We start from the raw sequence: 12,999 nt of genomic DNA, 5'->3' as shown, positions 1-12,999 counted from the left end.
AGCTTGGGGCACCTGCCAGCAGCTTCCTCTCAGCTCCTGGGCCAAGAAAGCTGGGACAGGGGGACATGCATTCCCAACGCATCCCAAACTGCATGAGAGCTGGTCTGTGTTGTCCCAGGGAGTCCCCGCCACATGGCAGAGCTGGAGCTGTCCCGAGGCCACACAGGGATTTGGGGCACTGTGGAGGTACCACATTTTTGGAGAAGCACTTTCTTCCCTGAGTTTCAGGGTTTTCTGCTCAACCCAGTCAGGAACATGAGAGGCAAGCTGAGAAGAAACCCACAGGCACACCCTGGGTTGGGAACAACCCTTCTCCCCAGGCCCATACTCAGGGCAGGGGGCAGGGACAGGCTCAAAGCTGTCAAGCCTAGGAGGTAGAAGTAGGAGCACAAGTCCTTAGGGAGACCCATAAATGAGCATTTTCCCATTCTGTAGGATGGCAGGAGAGCCTGAGGACCTGTAGTAGTGTGGACCCCCACAGCAAGGAGTCCCAAGGTGGTATTGACCATTTGCTCTTCATGGCCAGAACCGGAGACAAGTACCAGGTCGTGCCAAACCCCTCATCACAGTGGGAGCATTAATTGCTAGGGGAGGGTAGAGGTGAAATACCTGAGGGTTGACCCTGCTTTCAAGCTTTTCGCAGCTGCAGCTGTAACCTGCTCCCAGAAGCACAGGAGGGAGACCAAAAGCTGTCATTAAATAAAAAGTTGATGGGTGCTGCCGGATTGTTCTAAAGGGCAAAGAGTTGACAGCACAAACCCAGTCAGTACAAATGGCTTGCACCCAAGCTGGTAGCACGAAGGCAGCAGGAGACCTGCCATGCAGGGCTGGCTGCCACCTCTGTCATCCTAACTGTCACGCACAACTACTCTGACAGCACCTTTGTGTGGATGAGCAGGAGGAAATATCGCAGGCTTGGCCATCGGATGTGTCTCAAGTTGAGACAATGCAAAAGAACCCAGTAGCTCCACGGGTTGCAAGTTACAATAGAGGAGGATCTTGTCCACACTATTGAGGCAGATGCATCAAATAATGACTCTTTGGATAAACAACATCCAAAATCGGTGGAAAATAACCTGCAGACTGTGCTGAACTGAAACCTTGTGAACCCAAAAAACAGGCGCCGTTTTTCACTCCAACACAAATTTAGGTGCATCTGTGGAAGCTGATATTAAAGCAAAGAGAAGAAAATGGTGGTCTCAGGATGACTCCTGATCACCCCTGCAACCTGTCCCCATAGCTTCTCTAGGACTTTGGAGAGTCTCAGGGTGCCACGTGCTCTGGCTGAGGAGCAGCCAGAAAAACAGGGCAGCTCCCCGGAGCTGGCTGGGCAGCATTGTTGAGGGTGGAAAGAGACATCCTGGCCACAGAACAGCAAGGGGTTGGTTGTGCTGAGGAAAGCATTCCTCCCCCAGCTAAAAAGCTTTAGTATGAGCGTGAACCTGGCTGGTGTAATAAACCACCCAGGCACTGAGGTGTGTGGGCTTTGCTGAACCGCACAGGTTGGCACCAAGAGGTGAGCACACTACAAGGCAAATTTTCAAGACCTCTCAAACCTACTGAAGATACTATCCAAGAGAACAAGCATGCCCAAGGACAAGTCCAGCTACATGACGCTTAATGGGGGATCAGATGCTAATCTGGCTCTCCAGCACAGCTCCTCAGGCTCCCATGAGGGAGCTCACTCGGGGTTTTGAAAACCAGCCAGCAGCTCCCAGAAAGGGGGGAGCTTGGAAGGGACCTGTATTCGTGCATCAGCTTAGCAGAGTCATCCTGTGAACCTGCACACCAGAGGCATTTCCTCTTAAGCTTTCTCTCTTCCTCTTTCCCCTTCCCTCACAGGGAATTATCCCAACTAGCAGAAGAGCCGATCTCCCTCTCCCTACAGGAAGAGAAAAGTACATCCCGCTAAGGAACAGCTCCGCAGAGCTGGAGCAAGCTGGAGGCCAGTTGGCTGCGTCGGCAAAGACTTAATGATAATGGTATGGCCTATGTAAGGCGCCTGCCGACCGTACATGGCTCCCCACAGCTGCAGCCTCTCAGATCCTGTGTGCCCTGGGGAGCTCCTCCCACCTCACTGGGGACCCCAGTCTCTGCCCAGAGCCCACACACCAAACCCCAGGGGCTGTTATCAGGCATAATGTCCCAGGAGCGTGCTTCATGTGCTTACAACTAGGGAAATTTCGGTGCTCTGAATGGACAGCGGGATTGGAGCCGTATCCAGCTCCAAAAGCGTTTTAAATCCTTGCCTTTTCCAGGTCTGCAGTGCTAAACCATGGCCAACAGCCAGCACCATCCCCAGGACATTGAATAGCCATTTTCTTGGAAAAGTGTGGGCTAATTTTGCAGTAAAAAAAAATTTCCCAAATCACTGGGACTAGCAGCATGCCATCGTGTCTTGAAATCCAAGGACACATGCCTGTGAAGGACATTCCCTCTCCCTTCCTCTTCAGAGGAGGCCAGGGAAACTGAGTCCTATGGCTCTGCCCCTCCCAGGAGCAGGGGACCTCCTCCATCTATCAGCCTCCCTCCCAAGTGCCATGCAGATGGTCAAGGGGAGCTCCCTTCATGGTGCCAATGTTCCCCAGGGAATGGCTGTTCTCCTTCCCAAGTCCCAGCCCACAGCACTGCAATAAACTTTTAGTCCAATTCCAGACAAAACTGGGTGCAGAAAAAAGAACGTACACTTGGGACAGAACTTTTGCTTTTCTCCTCCCAGAGACTGAGAAAAGAATGAGTTTGCTCTGTTTTTCTGATATTAACTCTTTCATGAAACCTTTCCTTCCCTTTAGTCAAGTCTACTTGGAAATGGAAAACTGTGCTTCCACAGAAAATATGGAAAGGAACTAAAATGAATTCCCATGGTAAAAGTCAGCATTGAACCTGGCAGCGTGCTCATAACCAAAGGGTGCTTTGGAAGGCAGGATCAAATGCCAGGTTTCCAGCTCCATCTTCTGCAGCTGGGACTACTTTGTCCTCTCACGTGGTGCTGGGAAATGCCACAATTAAGGAGCACCGAAATTTCCATAATTGTAACCACATGAAGCACACTGGTCTCCTGACAACTGCCTGCGTCATCTTTGTCACCTTCCCCCCACTCCTGGGGACGTGAGTGCCCAGCGATGGAAACGTTTGGAACAATGGATGTTCTCTGGGAGAGGTTTCCATGTGTCTGGTTACCAAGGGCTGCTCCTCCCCAGACTGGCTTTAGGACCCCCAAGGTGTACAGCCCAGCTCCCCCATGGCTCACCCTCCAGCCCACTGTCCTCCCCACCTCCATGCTCAGACCTCCACCACAGGGGCAGCCGCGGTGTGAGGCCAGCACTGTGCGAACCACAAACCCCACTGGAAAGAATGTGGCTTGTGGTGCTTCTGCATATGATAATTTAGCTTCCCACAGCAGTTCTCTGCAGGAGGAGGCAGCAGAGAAACCCCTCTGACCAGGAAAACATCACCTCTCCCAGCACAAGCTGGTGCTGCCATGCGAGCAGCTCACCATGGGCACAGGGTGTGCCTTGGCAGCACTAGGGGAGGGTCTTGCACTCAACCACCCACCTCCAAAAAACACCCAGTGGAAGAGACAGCCCATCTTCCAAACCCTCTGACATCCCTACTCTAAGTGACCCCTTTCCTTTGACCCCACAAGATGCAGCACAGCTAGGACATGGTGCTTCTCCAAACTGCTGACCCGGCACAAACTCCCCTGCTCTGCTGTTTGCCAGCTGGGCTTTGCTCTCACCAGTCCGAGTTGGCCTGGGGGGACCCTTCCCTCCCTCCCAGCACCATCTGGGGATACACTCTTCCCTTCCCAAGCCACCTCAGGGGGTCACCGCCACTCCAACGGGTGGTTTCCAGCTGCCATCCATCCAGCAGGCATGCCACCCCACCCTGCAGACCACTTCCATGCTGGCACAGCCAGGACATGGCACAGCTCCACCCGCAAATCCACATCCCCACGCCCAGGCTGGTGTGTGGTGGGTTAATTTTTTCCCCATTACCTCACCAACGTTGGCCTCTGTTCTTATGGAAAAAAACAAACCATCTGGTAATAATATTTCCCTAATAGCTGTCTGGGTCTGTGGGAAAGCTTGGCTCAGCTTCTTAGGAAAGATGAGAGGGTCAAATGAGAGGGGAGGCTGCGGATGCAGCATGGGAGCTGGAGGAGAGGAGATAATGCTTTCGGGATCCTTTTTCTGGGCCACCCCAGGGCTTGCAGGGATCCTCGACTCACAGGGGGACCATGGGATACCAGGATGTCACACAGTCAGGATACCAGGAAGGGCCTCCCCACACTGTCCTGGCGAAAGAGTCTCACCCTCATCCCCTGTTCCACAATAGAGGCTTGAAAGCAGGCAGCACTGCTTTCACTTCTAGGGCTTCCCCCCCCCCCCCCCCCCCCCCCACATTTTACACTCAGAAAATAGAAAGAGCCCAAAGAGTGGGTTTTTGGGAGTTGGGAACATCATGGTTCAGGGATAAAACTGGCAAGATCAGCAGCACCTACAGTGTCCTTCTGCTCTTAGAGAAAAGGCAGCACCCCGGGATGTGCCACCCCCAGCCCTGGGGACACTGCTGTTGAGACAGGGGACAGAGGACCCCGCTCTCATGGAGCATATCCAGGAAAAATGGGTGGAAAAACACGCGCTCAGCTCTCTGTCAGTTGAGCAGGGAAAAATTTCCGTTTCTCTGCAATAAAAGTTGTTACTTGGGCGATTCCCAGGGAGCAGAGCGTGCTTGCCAGGCTGGGCATATTTTCCTCGGGGAAGGGAGGCATCAGGCACTCGAGGAACTGCCGAGCGGCTGCCAGACAAAGCCTGCCTCCAGCTGGGGGGACTGGAAGTGCTGCTGGCTGGTCCCACGCAGCCCCACGCTCCCAGAACCCAGCCTGCGTTACCAAATTGCAAAGAGATGAGCTATGCAGGTCAAAAACCTGCTTTTCCTCTGCCATGGGTTACAGCCCTTGTCTCTGCATCCATGTGGAAGCAGGCATGAAACCCCACAGCCTTAGGAAGCACAAAGAAGCATCTTCCTTATGGGCTGCCCTCTGGATAAAGCACCTCAACTGGCTTCATGGCACAGTGCAGCACAGAGCCAGCTCAATCCCTTTCCACGCTTTTTCGTGGGCATGATTCACCCCCTCCCAGGAGCTTGCATGTGTCTGGCAAACCCCCAGAGGTACCCAGTAGCCCCTTCCCAGGCTGTTTCTGCTCACATTTTTTTCTGTATGCATATTTATACTCATTATGTTTACCACTCCAGCAGCCATTGCGGCTCTAGGAGTGGCTGTGCCCTTTCAGAGCAGTCCTGGGATGTAGCAAGGCATGCAGCTGGGCTCTCCACACCAGAGTCAGATCCAGCCTGCAGCCTGTTCCTAGAAGGCTAAAACAAGCCAGCCACCCTTCCTGGCAAGGATGCCTTCCCAGCCCACTCCAAGCAGTGCCAAGCATCCTCCTCAGATCTTTCACAGACAGTGAGGACCAAATGTGAAGCATTCAGCCGTGGAGAAGGGGGAATGGCTTTAAGCTGAAAGAGAGTAGGTTTAGATTGGATACTAGGAAGAAATTCTTCCCTGGGAGAGTGGTGAGGCACTAGCAAATACTGCCCAGAGAAGCTCTGACTGCAGCATCCCTTGAAGTGTTCAAGGACAGCTTCGATGGGGCTTGGAGCAACCTGCTCTAGTAGGAGGTGTCCCTGCCCATGGCAGGGTTGTGGAATGAGGTTAGCTTTAATGTCCCTCCAAACCCAAACCATTCTGTGATCCTGTGCTTGCTGTCCTCAAGCCTATTTCCCCTGCTCCATGCAGCAGCTCCCAGCACAGACTGCAGCCAGGGGAATCTCAGAAGGCCTTAAAGACAAGCATCTCCCTTTTGCTACTTTATTATTTTTTAGAGGGACGGCCAAAAGCAAATAGGCTGTTTCTCATCTCCAAACACTCACCCTCTCAGCAGAAAGCCCTCCAGCAAAGGGCTGGTGGCGACAGACAGGGGTGTAAGGCATCTGCACCGTTAAATGGCACAGATGCTTTGTCTTGCAGCTGATGAGCAGAGGATAAATTAGTGCAGGCAGGTAATTAACATCCCTCTGCATCCCACCTCTCCAGCCTGGGCAGGGATTCCAGCCCTGTGTGGTGGTAGGTGGGGAGGCAACAACATTTGGGAGTGTTTGCACCCACAACTTCACTGAGTCCTTTCCCTGGGACTGCCACTGTCTCTGGGAAAGCCTTCCAGCTCAGCAAAGGGGTGTGTGGCCAGGCAAGGTGCTTTGTGGGCAGCTTGCAGGGAGGTGGGAAAAGAGCCCTAAGCCACGTTTCCCAGAGCATCCGTCTTAGCGACACCCTGCTTTGGGAGGGTTTCCAATGGTGCCGCTGCTCTGGGAATGGGACAGGAACAGGAACATGGGCTTTTCTCCAAGCAAAAGCATGCTACCAGTTTCTGGGCAGGAGAAACCCAGAAAATCTGTTTTTTAGCCAGAAGTGGGTGGTTTTGTGGCTTGTCAGGGACCTGGGCTGGGCACCCTAGCAAAGAGGGTGTCAGGGATAGCACAAACAAGGGGAGGATGACTTCCAGCTTCCATAGAAATTTGGGGATGGTGTTCCCTGGGGAGTAGGTTGCGGAAGGGTGAAAATAGGGGTAAAATCCAGGGGGCTGCCTACCTGCCCACAGCCCTTTCATAGGAGCAGGGATGATGTACATTTGGAAAAGATAGCTCCAAACAGAGAAAAATGTCAACATGGGCATTTTTGCCTTCGTTTCCCCATGGGACAGAGGTCCAGGGGGGCACCGCTGGCCTCTCCTGAGTGCCTGGATGTGTGTTAAACCCAGGTCTGGACCAACTGGAGATGGAGGCCCTCGCTGCATCAGGGCAACATGCAGAGCTGGGGCAGTGCTTTGGCTTCTCGAGTGAGAAATGAAGCATCCCAGAGAAAAAAACCATACCCCAATGTGTCCAAAAATAGCACTGGGTCTGCTCCAAGGGCCAGGGCTGGTGCATGGCGGCCTGGTGGGGCCGGTTTGAGAGCTGCCATTGCGTGGGGCTGGATGGGCAGCCCAGACCCATCCCAAATGGTGGCGGCCCCTGACATGAGCTGCTCCCATCCGGGGGCCCGGCAGTGACTCACACTGGCTATAAACACATCTCCTGATGGATAATGAATCCTGGTCGTCACCGCCTTTTGGGAAAGCTCTGGATTCTCTTTGCAGTGTTCCCTCCCGTTCTGCTCCCCCTCCCCTCCTGGCAGCTTCGCTCCCATGTGGGATCATTTCCTGATGCTGAGTGGAGCCAGGGCTCTGAGGCCCATTTTCCAAACCATGGTTTGCTTCATGGTCTGTGTGGGACGAGTTTCCCCGTTAACCATTCTGGGGGGACCGAGGCTTTTGTGCTACTGGGGCACCGCCTAGCATCCCACCACCCTCTCCATGGATGCCCCACTGCCCAAACCACGGCTCCCCAGCCTCGCCCCACTCACCATGGAGGGCACTTCAAACAACAAAAGCTTTATTGCAATGACACAAATAAGCCACGAGATACATTGCAAAGCGGCAGGGGCGCGAAGGGTGATAACGAAGCGCAGAGAGGGGCGATGGGAAGCGCTGGCTCGCAGAAGTGGGTACTGCTGCACACTGGCTGCAAGCTGCTGTCCCCCTGAGACCTGCTGCTCGAGCCCCCCAGTCCCACCGCTGCCCCAGCAGGGTCTAGGCAGCCATAGGCAGGGGGGTTCAGGTAGCTGGCCTGAAGGGTGCCACGGAGGAGTTGGAGAAGCTCACGGGAAGCTGGCAGCGTCTTCAGAGGGGGCTCAAGCATCAGCCACTGGCACCACGTCAGCTGCGGCGCTCCGGTCAGCCAGTGAAGGTGTTCCTCCCGTGGGGATCAGGGTCTGCAGAGCTGGAGGGCAAGTAAGGGAGATGGTCAGGGCTCAGCCAAGGCTCCAACACCGGTGCCTCCCGGCCCCTTAGTCTGTATGAACATGGAGCAACTCTCCAGCATGATGCTGAAATCACCCACACCCCAAAAGCCAAGCTGGAGGAGCTGTGCCCACACTGAGCTCTGCTACACTACAACAAACCTCTCTTTTTTCCCATGGGCGCTTGCACCCAAACACATCTAACATGAGCTGGGCTGCCACATGAGCCTAGGTGGTTGCCTGGTGTGCTGTATGTTTGCCTTGTGGGCTGTCACTGGGTGCTGAGAGTGACTTTTTGGGAATTTCAGAGGAGCCATCTAAACATCCTGAGGCTGTTCCTTGGCTGAGGATAGTCCCTGCCTGCTTCTCTGTGCCCTACAAACCCATGACTGTGGGGATGGTGATCAAGAGAGCTGGTGCTGCTGGCCTCCATCAGCAAGATTTAGGGTGATGAGCAAGGGCATCACAGGGCATCCAAGGATGATGGGCAGCTGAGGGAGGAACACTGGGAAAGGGCACACACCCCTGCACATCTGCCTCGTGCTGCACTGCACCATCCTGTGCCTCTGGAAATCACCATGTTTCAGCCCAAAATACGCAGATGGGAGATCTACTCATGGCAAGAAAATAAATTTTAGCTATGCAACTGAAAATTTGTTTTAAACATGGAGATTGTGGTTTCCCTGGGTGTTGGGTATGCATCCCTAACTGGATTTTTATGGACAGTACCTCTGCATCTCTCCTGTAAGACATTCAGGAGCATGGCTGCGTGCTTAGCAGAATGCAGCAGCATCCCTTGGGAAAACCATATCACCAGCTGCAGCAGAGGCCTCAGGCTACATCATTGCTACATCCATGTCTTCCCACCAAAAAAAACACCCCACACCACTAATTGAGTGCTTTTGGGTGAGCACATCATGTCTTGCTCCCCTTTGAACCGGGAAATCCTGTTGGATATCCGTTGTGGTTTGATCCCAAGCTATGCATGCAACCCTGAATTCCAGAGTGACGCTGCTCCATCCCTCCATCCTGCTCTCCCCATGCTGCCGGCTGGCTGTGGTGGCCCATCACCACCATGCCCACACTTCCACAGCACATCTCACTCCTCCACTGTGCCCCTGCTTCCATGGAGCATCCTACACCACCAAATCTCATCTGATGCATCAAAACCTGGAGAAGCTCCAGAGCCAAGTGTCACTCATCCCCTTTTAGATCCAGATGCAAATGCTCTTAGACACAGGTTTTCTCTAGGAATAAATAGTGACAGTGCCTGCAGGGAACCAGGACACAGTGCTCCAAGCGTGCTTCAAATATTCAAGTCCTCATGCACATCACAGACTTCTCTTTTGGGATCAAAGCAGTTCCTTCTAGAAATAGCACGCGTGTTTTGAATCAGCCACAGGCTGTGGTTCAGTGAGGTGCTCAGACGTGAAGCCTCTTCCTGCTGCTCCATCATGTTCTCCATCCTCCAGCTGGTTTTATTCCCCACGTGTGGAGCAGGCATGAGCATCATTTCTGGGAAGAGACTTCCCTGCGGTTAAACTGCCTAAACACAAGTGTGGGAATACAGAGCCAGTCTGGCTTTGCACTTGGCTGGATTTAGTGTGTGGGATGCTTTCTGAGTGATCTGGAGTCTCATCTTCCTCTTTGCAGGACAACTGCGCTGAGGCAGAGTGGGAGGGGGATTGCACATCTGGAGTGGAAGGAGTTGCACATCTGGTACATTCAGTACTTCCTAAAAGTCACTGCCACGTTACCCTTTGGACAGGGGCCTAAGGCTCACTGCCCAGCACAGCAGATTAAGATCTGCAGCTGCATTCTTTTTGAAGGGAAAGCAAAAATATCCCCCTCAGCATAGTCCCAGCTCCCTGTGATATCCAACATGGGAGCAGGGGAATTGCACTGAGACCTTGACCTTTCTGCAAGTCATTCCACCAGCTGCAGCCGCTCCTGCTGCCAGCCAAGACACAGAGCATCCTGCCTGCGAGTGCTGGCCTCCCCGGAGACCACAAGGGGTGGAAACCCTCGGGACCTCTCCAGCAAAACCTTGTCCCTCTGCCAGACTGAATGGCCTTGGGCCACCGTAAAGTGGTGGCTTGTGCCACCGACCTTGTCCCTTGGCACAGCCGGTATATCCCGAGAGTGTGGGGACACCCATGGCCAAGGAGATGCCTATCATGTGTCCTTGCCCATATGGGCTGAGGCGGCTCAAGGAAAGTCCCAGCACTGATGGGACCCTTCCCGCAGTGGCACGCGGTGCCAGCCACACGCTCGGTGGATGTCACTGCTCGTCACCGGTGTGGGGGGAGGACACACACAAAACCCCACTCCCTTTCCAGCAGCGTGGGATGTCTTCTGCACGCAGATGGATCAGCAGCTGGAAGCAGTGGACATCCCAGTGCTTCCCACATCCCGGCTGGAGCAGGAGGCGTGCAAAAGCTGGTCAATGGGGACACCTAGCGATCAGCCGGGGGGCTCCAGAGCTGGGGACAGGGATACTTCCCAGGGGCTGGGGGCTGCAGCCAGGCAGGGCTAGGAGAGATGCCTTCCATCCCTGTGGCCAAGGAGAAAATGAGACTAAGCATTCATCCCTACCACAGCACACAGTGATCCCCCAGAAACCCTACCTCTGCCGGCACCGGAGAGGGGAAATTACCCTTGCTAATGGACCATAAGCTTGGAATTAGCATAATTAAAAGTGACTAGCATGGATACATAACAAACCCCTGAAAAGCAGCTCAAAGAGAGTTTGAAATTTAAAGAGTCTCCCTGGTGAAAGTCACTTTCCCTTAGGGGAAACAGTCTATTTTTTTCAACCTTATTATGTACTACATTTGCAAATACAGTCTAGGGGGGAAAAATAGCATGCAACAATACTCCAAACAATTTTGGGAGCACAATAAGGATATGTGGGGGCAGTGGAGACCTTCAGCTGAGGGCAAAGGGCTGAGCACAGACCTCAGCTGGCCCCTCTCTGATGGAGACCCCCACACTCTGGGGGCATTGGATCAATACTTTCCAGTCAAAGTCACAATTTCCCACAAAATAACTCATTCCCAAAGAGTTTGACTGAGCTGGTTGCTTCCAGAAATGTTGAATTATTCTGGCCGGATAAAATGCATTGTTTTGGGAGAGAAAAACAATGTATTAAAGTTGATTAACTGGGATGTTCACCTTGTATGGAATATTCAGTACAATATTAGAAATTTTTCCCAGTGGCATGGCTGTGTATGCATCACTGGAGCATTTTTAAGTTCATCCAAAATGGAAACCCAAGACCTATCGCAAATCAAAGCAAAACATTGAGGCTCCTTCCAAAGAAAGCAGCAAATCTCCTTTTGAGCCATCCTGAAGAAATCAAAGCCAAACTTGATACATTCCTTGTGATTTCGTTGTTATCCTCCTTATCATCAACATGATCTCAGGAGATGTTGCAATGGTTCCAACACCTCTTTCTCCAAACCATGCTCAAGCCCAGATGATGATGGATAAGCTGATTAAAGAGAAATTGCGAAGTCAAAGGGCATGCCAGCAGGAGGGATGCTTTGGATTGTCCTGTGCAGGGCCAGGATGATCCTTGTGGATCCTTTCCAACTCAGGATATTCCATGATTCTATGACTGTGCAGTTCTCCTGAGGTGACTGCTACTGCTTGGTCCGCCCTTTGTCCCCCGTGGCCATATCTACCATTCCCTGGAGCACTTCCCTGAGCACAGGTCCTTGCTGCAGCACAAGCCTTGACACGGCTTTTTGGATACTGGCCTGATGCCAGAGCAATGCTTATATCCAACCTCCTCTCCTTCCCCATCGATTCCTGTGGTGGCTTTTCCACAGTCTTGCTGGGTGATGGATGCATGGCAGTGGGCTGGAATGGGGATGGCACCTGGAGGTGGATGTTATCCGTGGGTTTGCTGGCGTGGGAATGGGTGTAAAGGAATTGCTGCTGACTGCTCCCCCTCTCCAGTAGCCTCTGAGCTCGGCTGCATCTGGCAGACCCAATCTGGCATTTGCTATTTTGGGCAGCGCTGTCTCAGTAGAGGTGGGGAATAGCACAGGGAGCACAGCGCACACAGAGCAAAGGAATTCAGGGCAGATGTGATCTGCAGAAACCGCCAATTCCCGGGCAAAGCCATTTCCACCTTCGTTGTCATCAGGATGCGGTTGTGCTCCCAGATGCACAAACCCCACAACCGTGTTGGCTTGTGATGGATTTCTCGGCCTTGGTCAACATGGTGCTGCTGCTGCTGCTGTTCCTCCATCACCTGGAAGGTCTCCTTGTGCTCTGGCTTGTCCTGCAGCCCCATGGAGGAGCTGACAATGGCAGGTTGGGCTGGCTCTCTCCACGCACCATCCCCCTCCGAGGAGGCATCACCCCATGCCAGTGGCTGCCATGCAGGGTAGTGGCAGTGGGGATGTGCAGCTTTTGCCATGGCTCACCCGCCAGGCCACCGGGGTGGCTCTGGCACACTGCTGGGTGGTTATTTTCATGCTGGGTCTCACACGTGGATATCTCATTCCTTCAATGGGAAAAATACTTGGTCTAAAGGAGAGTGACGAAAAGGAGAAGATGAGGAGTGCCAGTTGCCCACAACCGACTCACCACCTTGGCAGGTGGTTCTGTGCTTGTGCTGGCCAGTCAGCAACTTGGGGGAGGAACCATTTGGTGCCTGACTCCCTCCATCTTCAGCATCAGCACAAATACAAGGGGGAGATGATGTCAGCAGAGGCTACTGGCTCCACCTGAGCCCACAGCAGCACTGCCCAAAGCATCTGCACTTCTTCAGATGGGGAATCAGATGGGGAATCAGATGGGTCCAGCATGTCTGCTGCTGGACCACCCAAAAGGCACAGATGAACCCAAAGTGTCAAGAAGAGCAGAGCAAGGGGTTGGGGATGGGCAGCAAAGCATCTTATGGAGGATCTGGGAGTACCTGTAACCACAGAGGCTTGGAATGCTCCGGAGAGCTGAGCATGCACGGGTTTTAGGACACCTGGGCTGAACAAATGGCTGATGCTCAGCAGCAGGGACTGGCAGCCACCTTCACCTTCCAGGGCTGTGCTCTCATCCCTGCTAGCTCCCTGATGGAGCCCATAACCCCC

General features: G+C 53.4%; 1 protein-coding gene across 6 annotated transcripts in view; it reads right to left on the bottom strand.

Moving 5' to 3' along the window:
• Positions 1 to 7,477: 7,477 nt before the first annotated feature.
• PCBP3 (poly(rC) binding protein 3) overlaps positions 7,478 to 12,999 on the bottom strand; it is a 44,306-nt gene continuing 38,784 nt past the window's right edge. For all 6 annotated transcript variants that reach the window (XM_039381377.1, XM_039381376.1, XM_039381380.1 and 3 more), the window contains one exon: positions 7,478 to 7,881. In XM_039381377.1, coding sequence (XP_039237311.1) covers positions 7,836 to 7,881 — 46 coding nt within the window. In that variant the 3' untranslated portion in view covers positions 7,478 to 7,835. The remainder of the gene's footprint in view (positions 7,882 to 12,999) is intronic.

Source organism: Pipra filicauda, unplaced genomic scaffold (genome assembly GCF_003945595.2).
Source record: "Pipra filicauda isolate LSUMZ 115617 unplaced genomic scaffold, ASM394559v2 scaffold21_size4447388_pilon, whole genome shotgun sequence".
NCBI classification, from domain to species: Eukaryota; Metazoa; Chordata; class Aves; order Passeriformes; family Pipridae; genus Pipra; species Pipra filicauda.
This window is presented reverse-complemented; position numbering and strand designations above follow the sequence as displayed.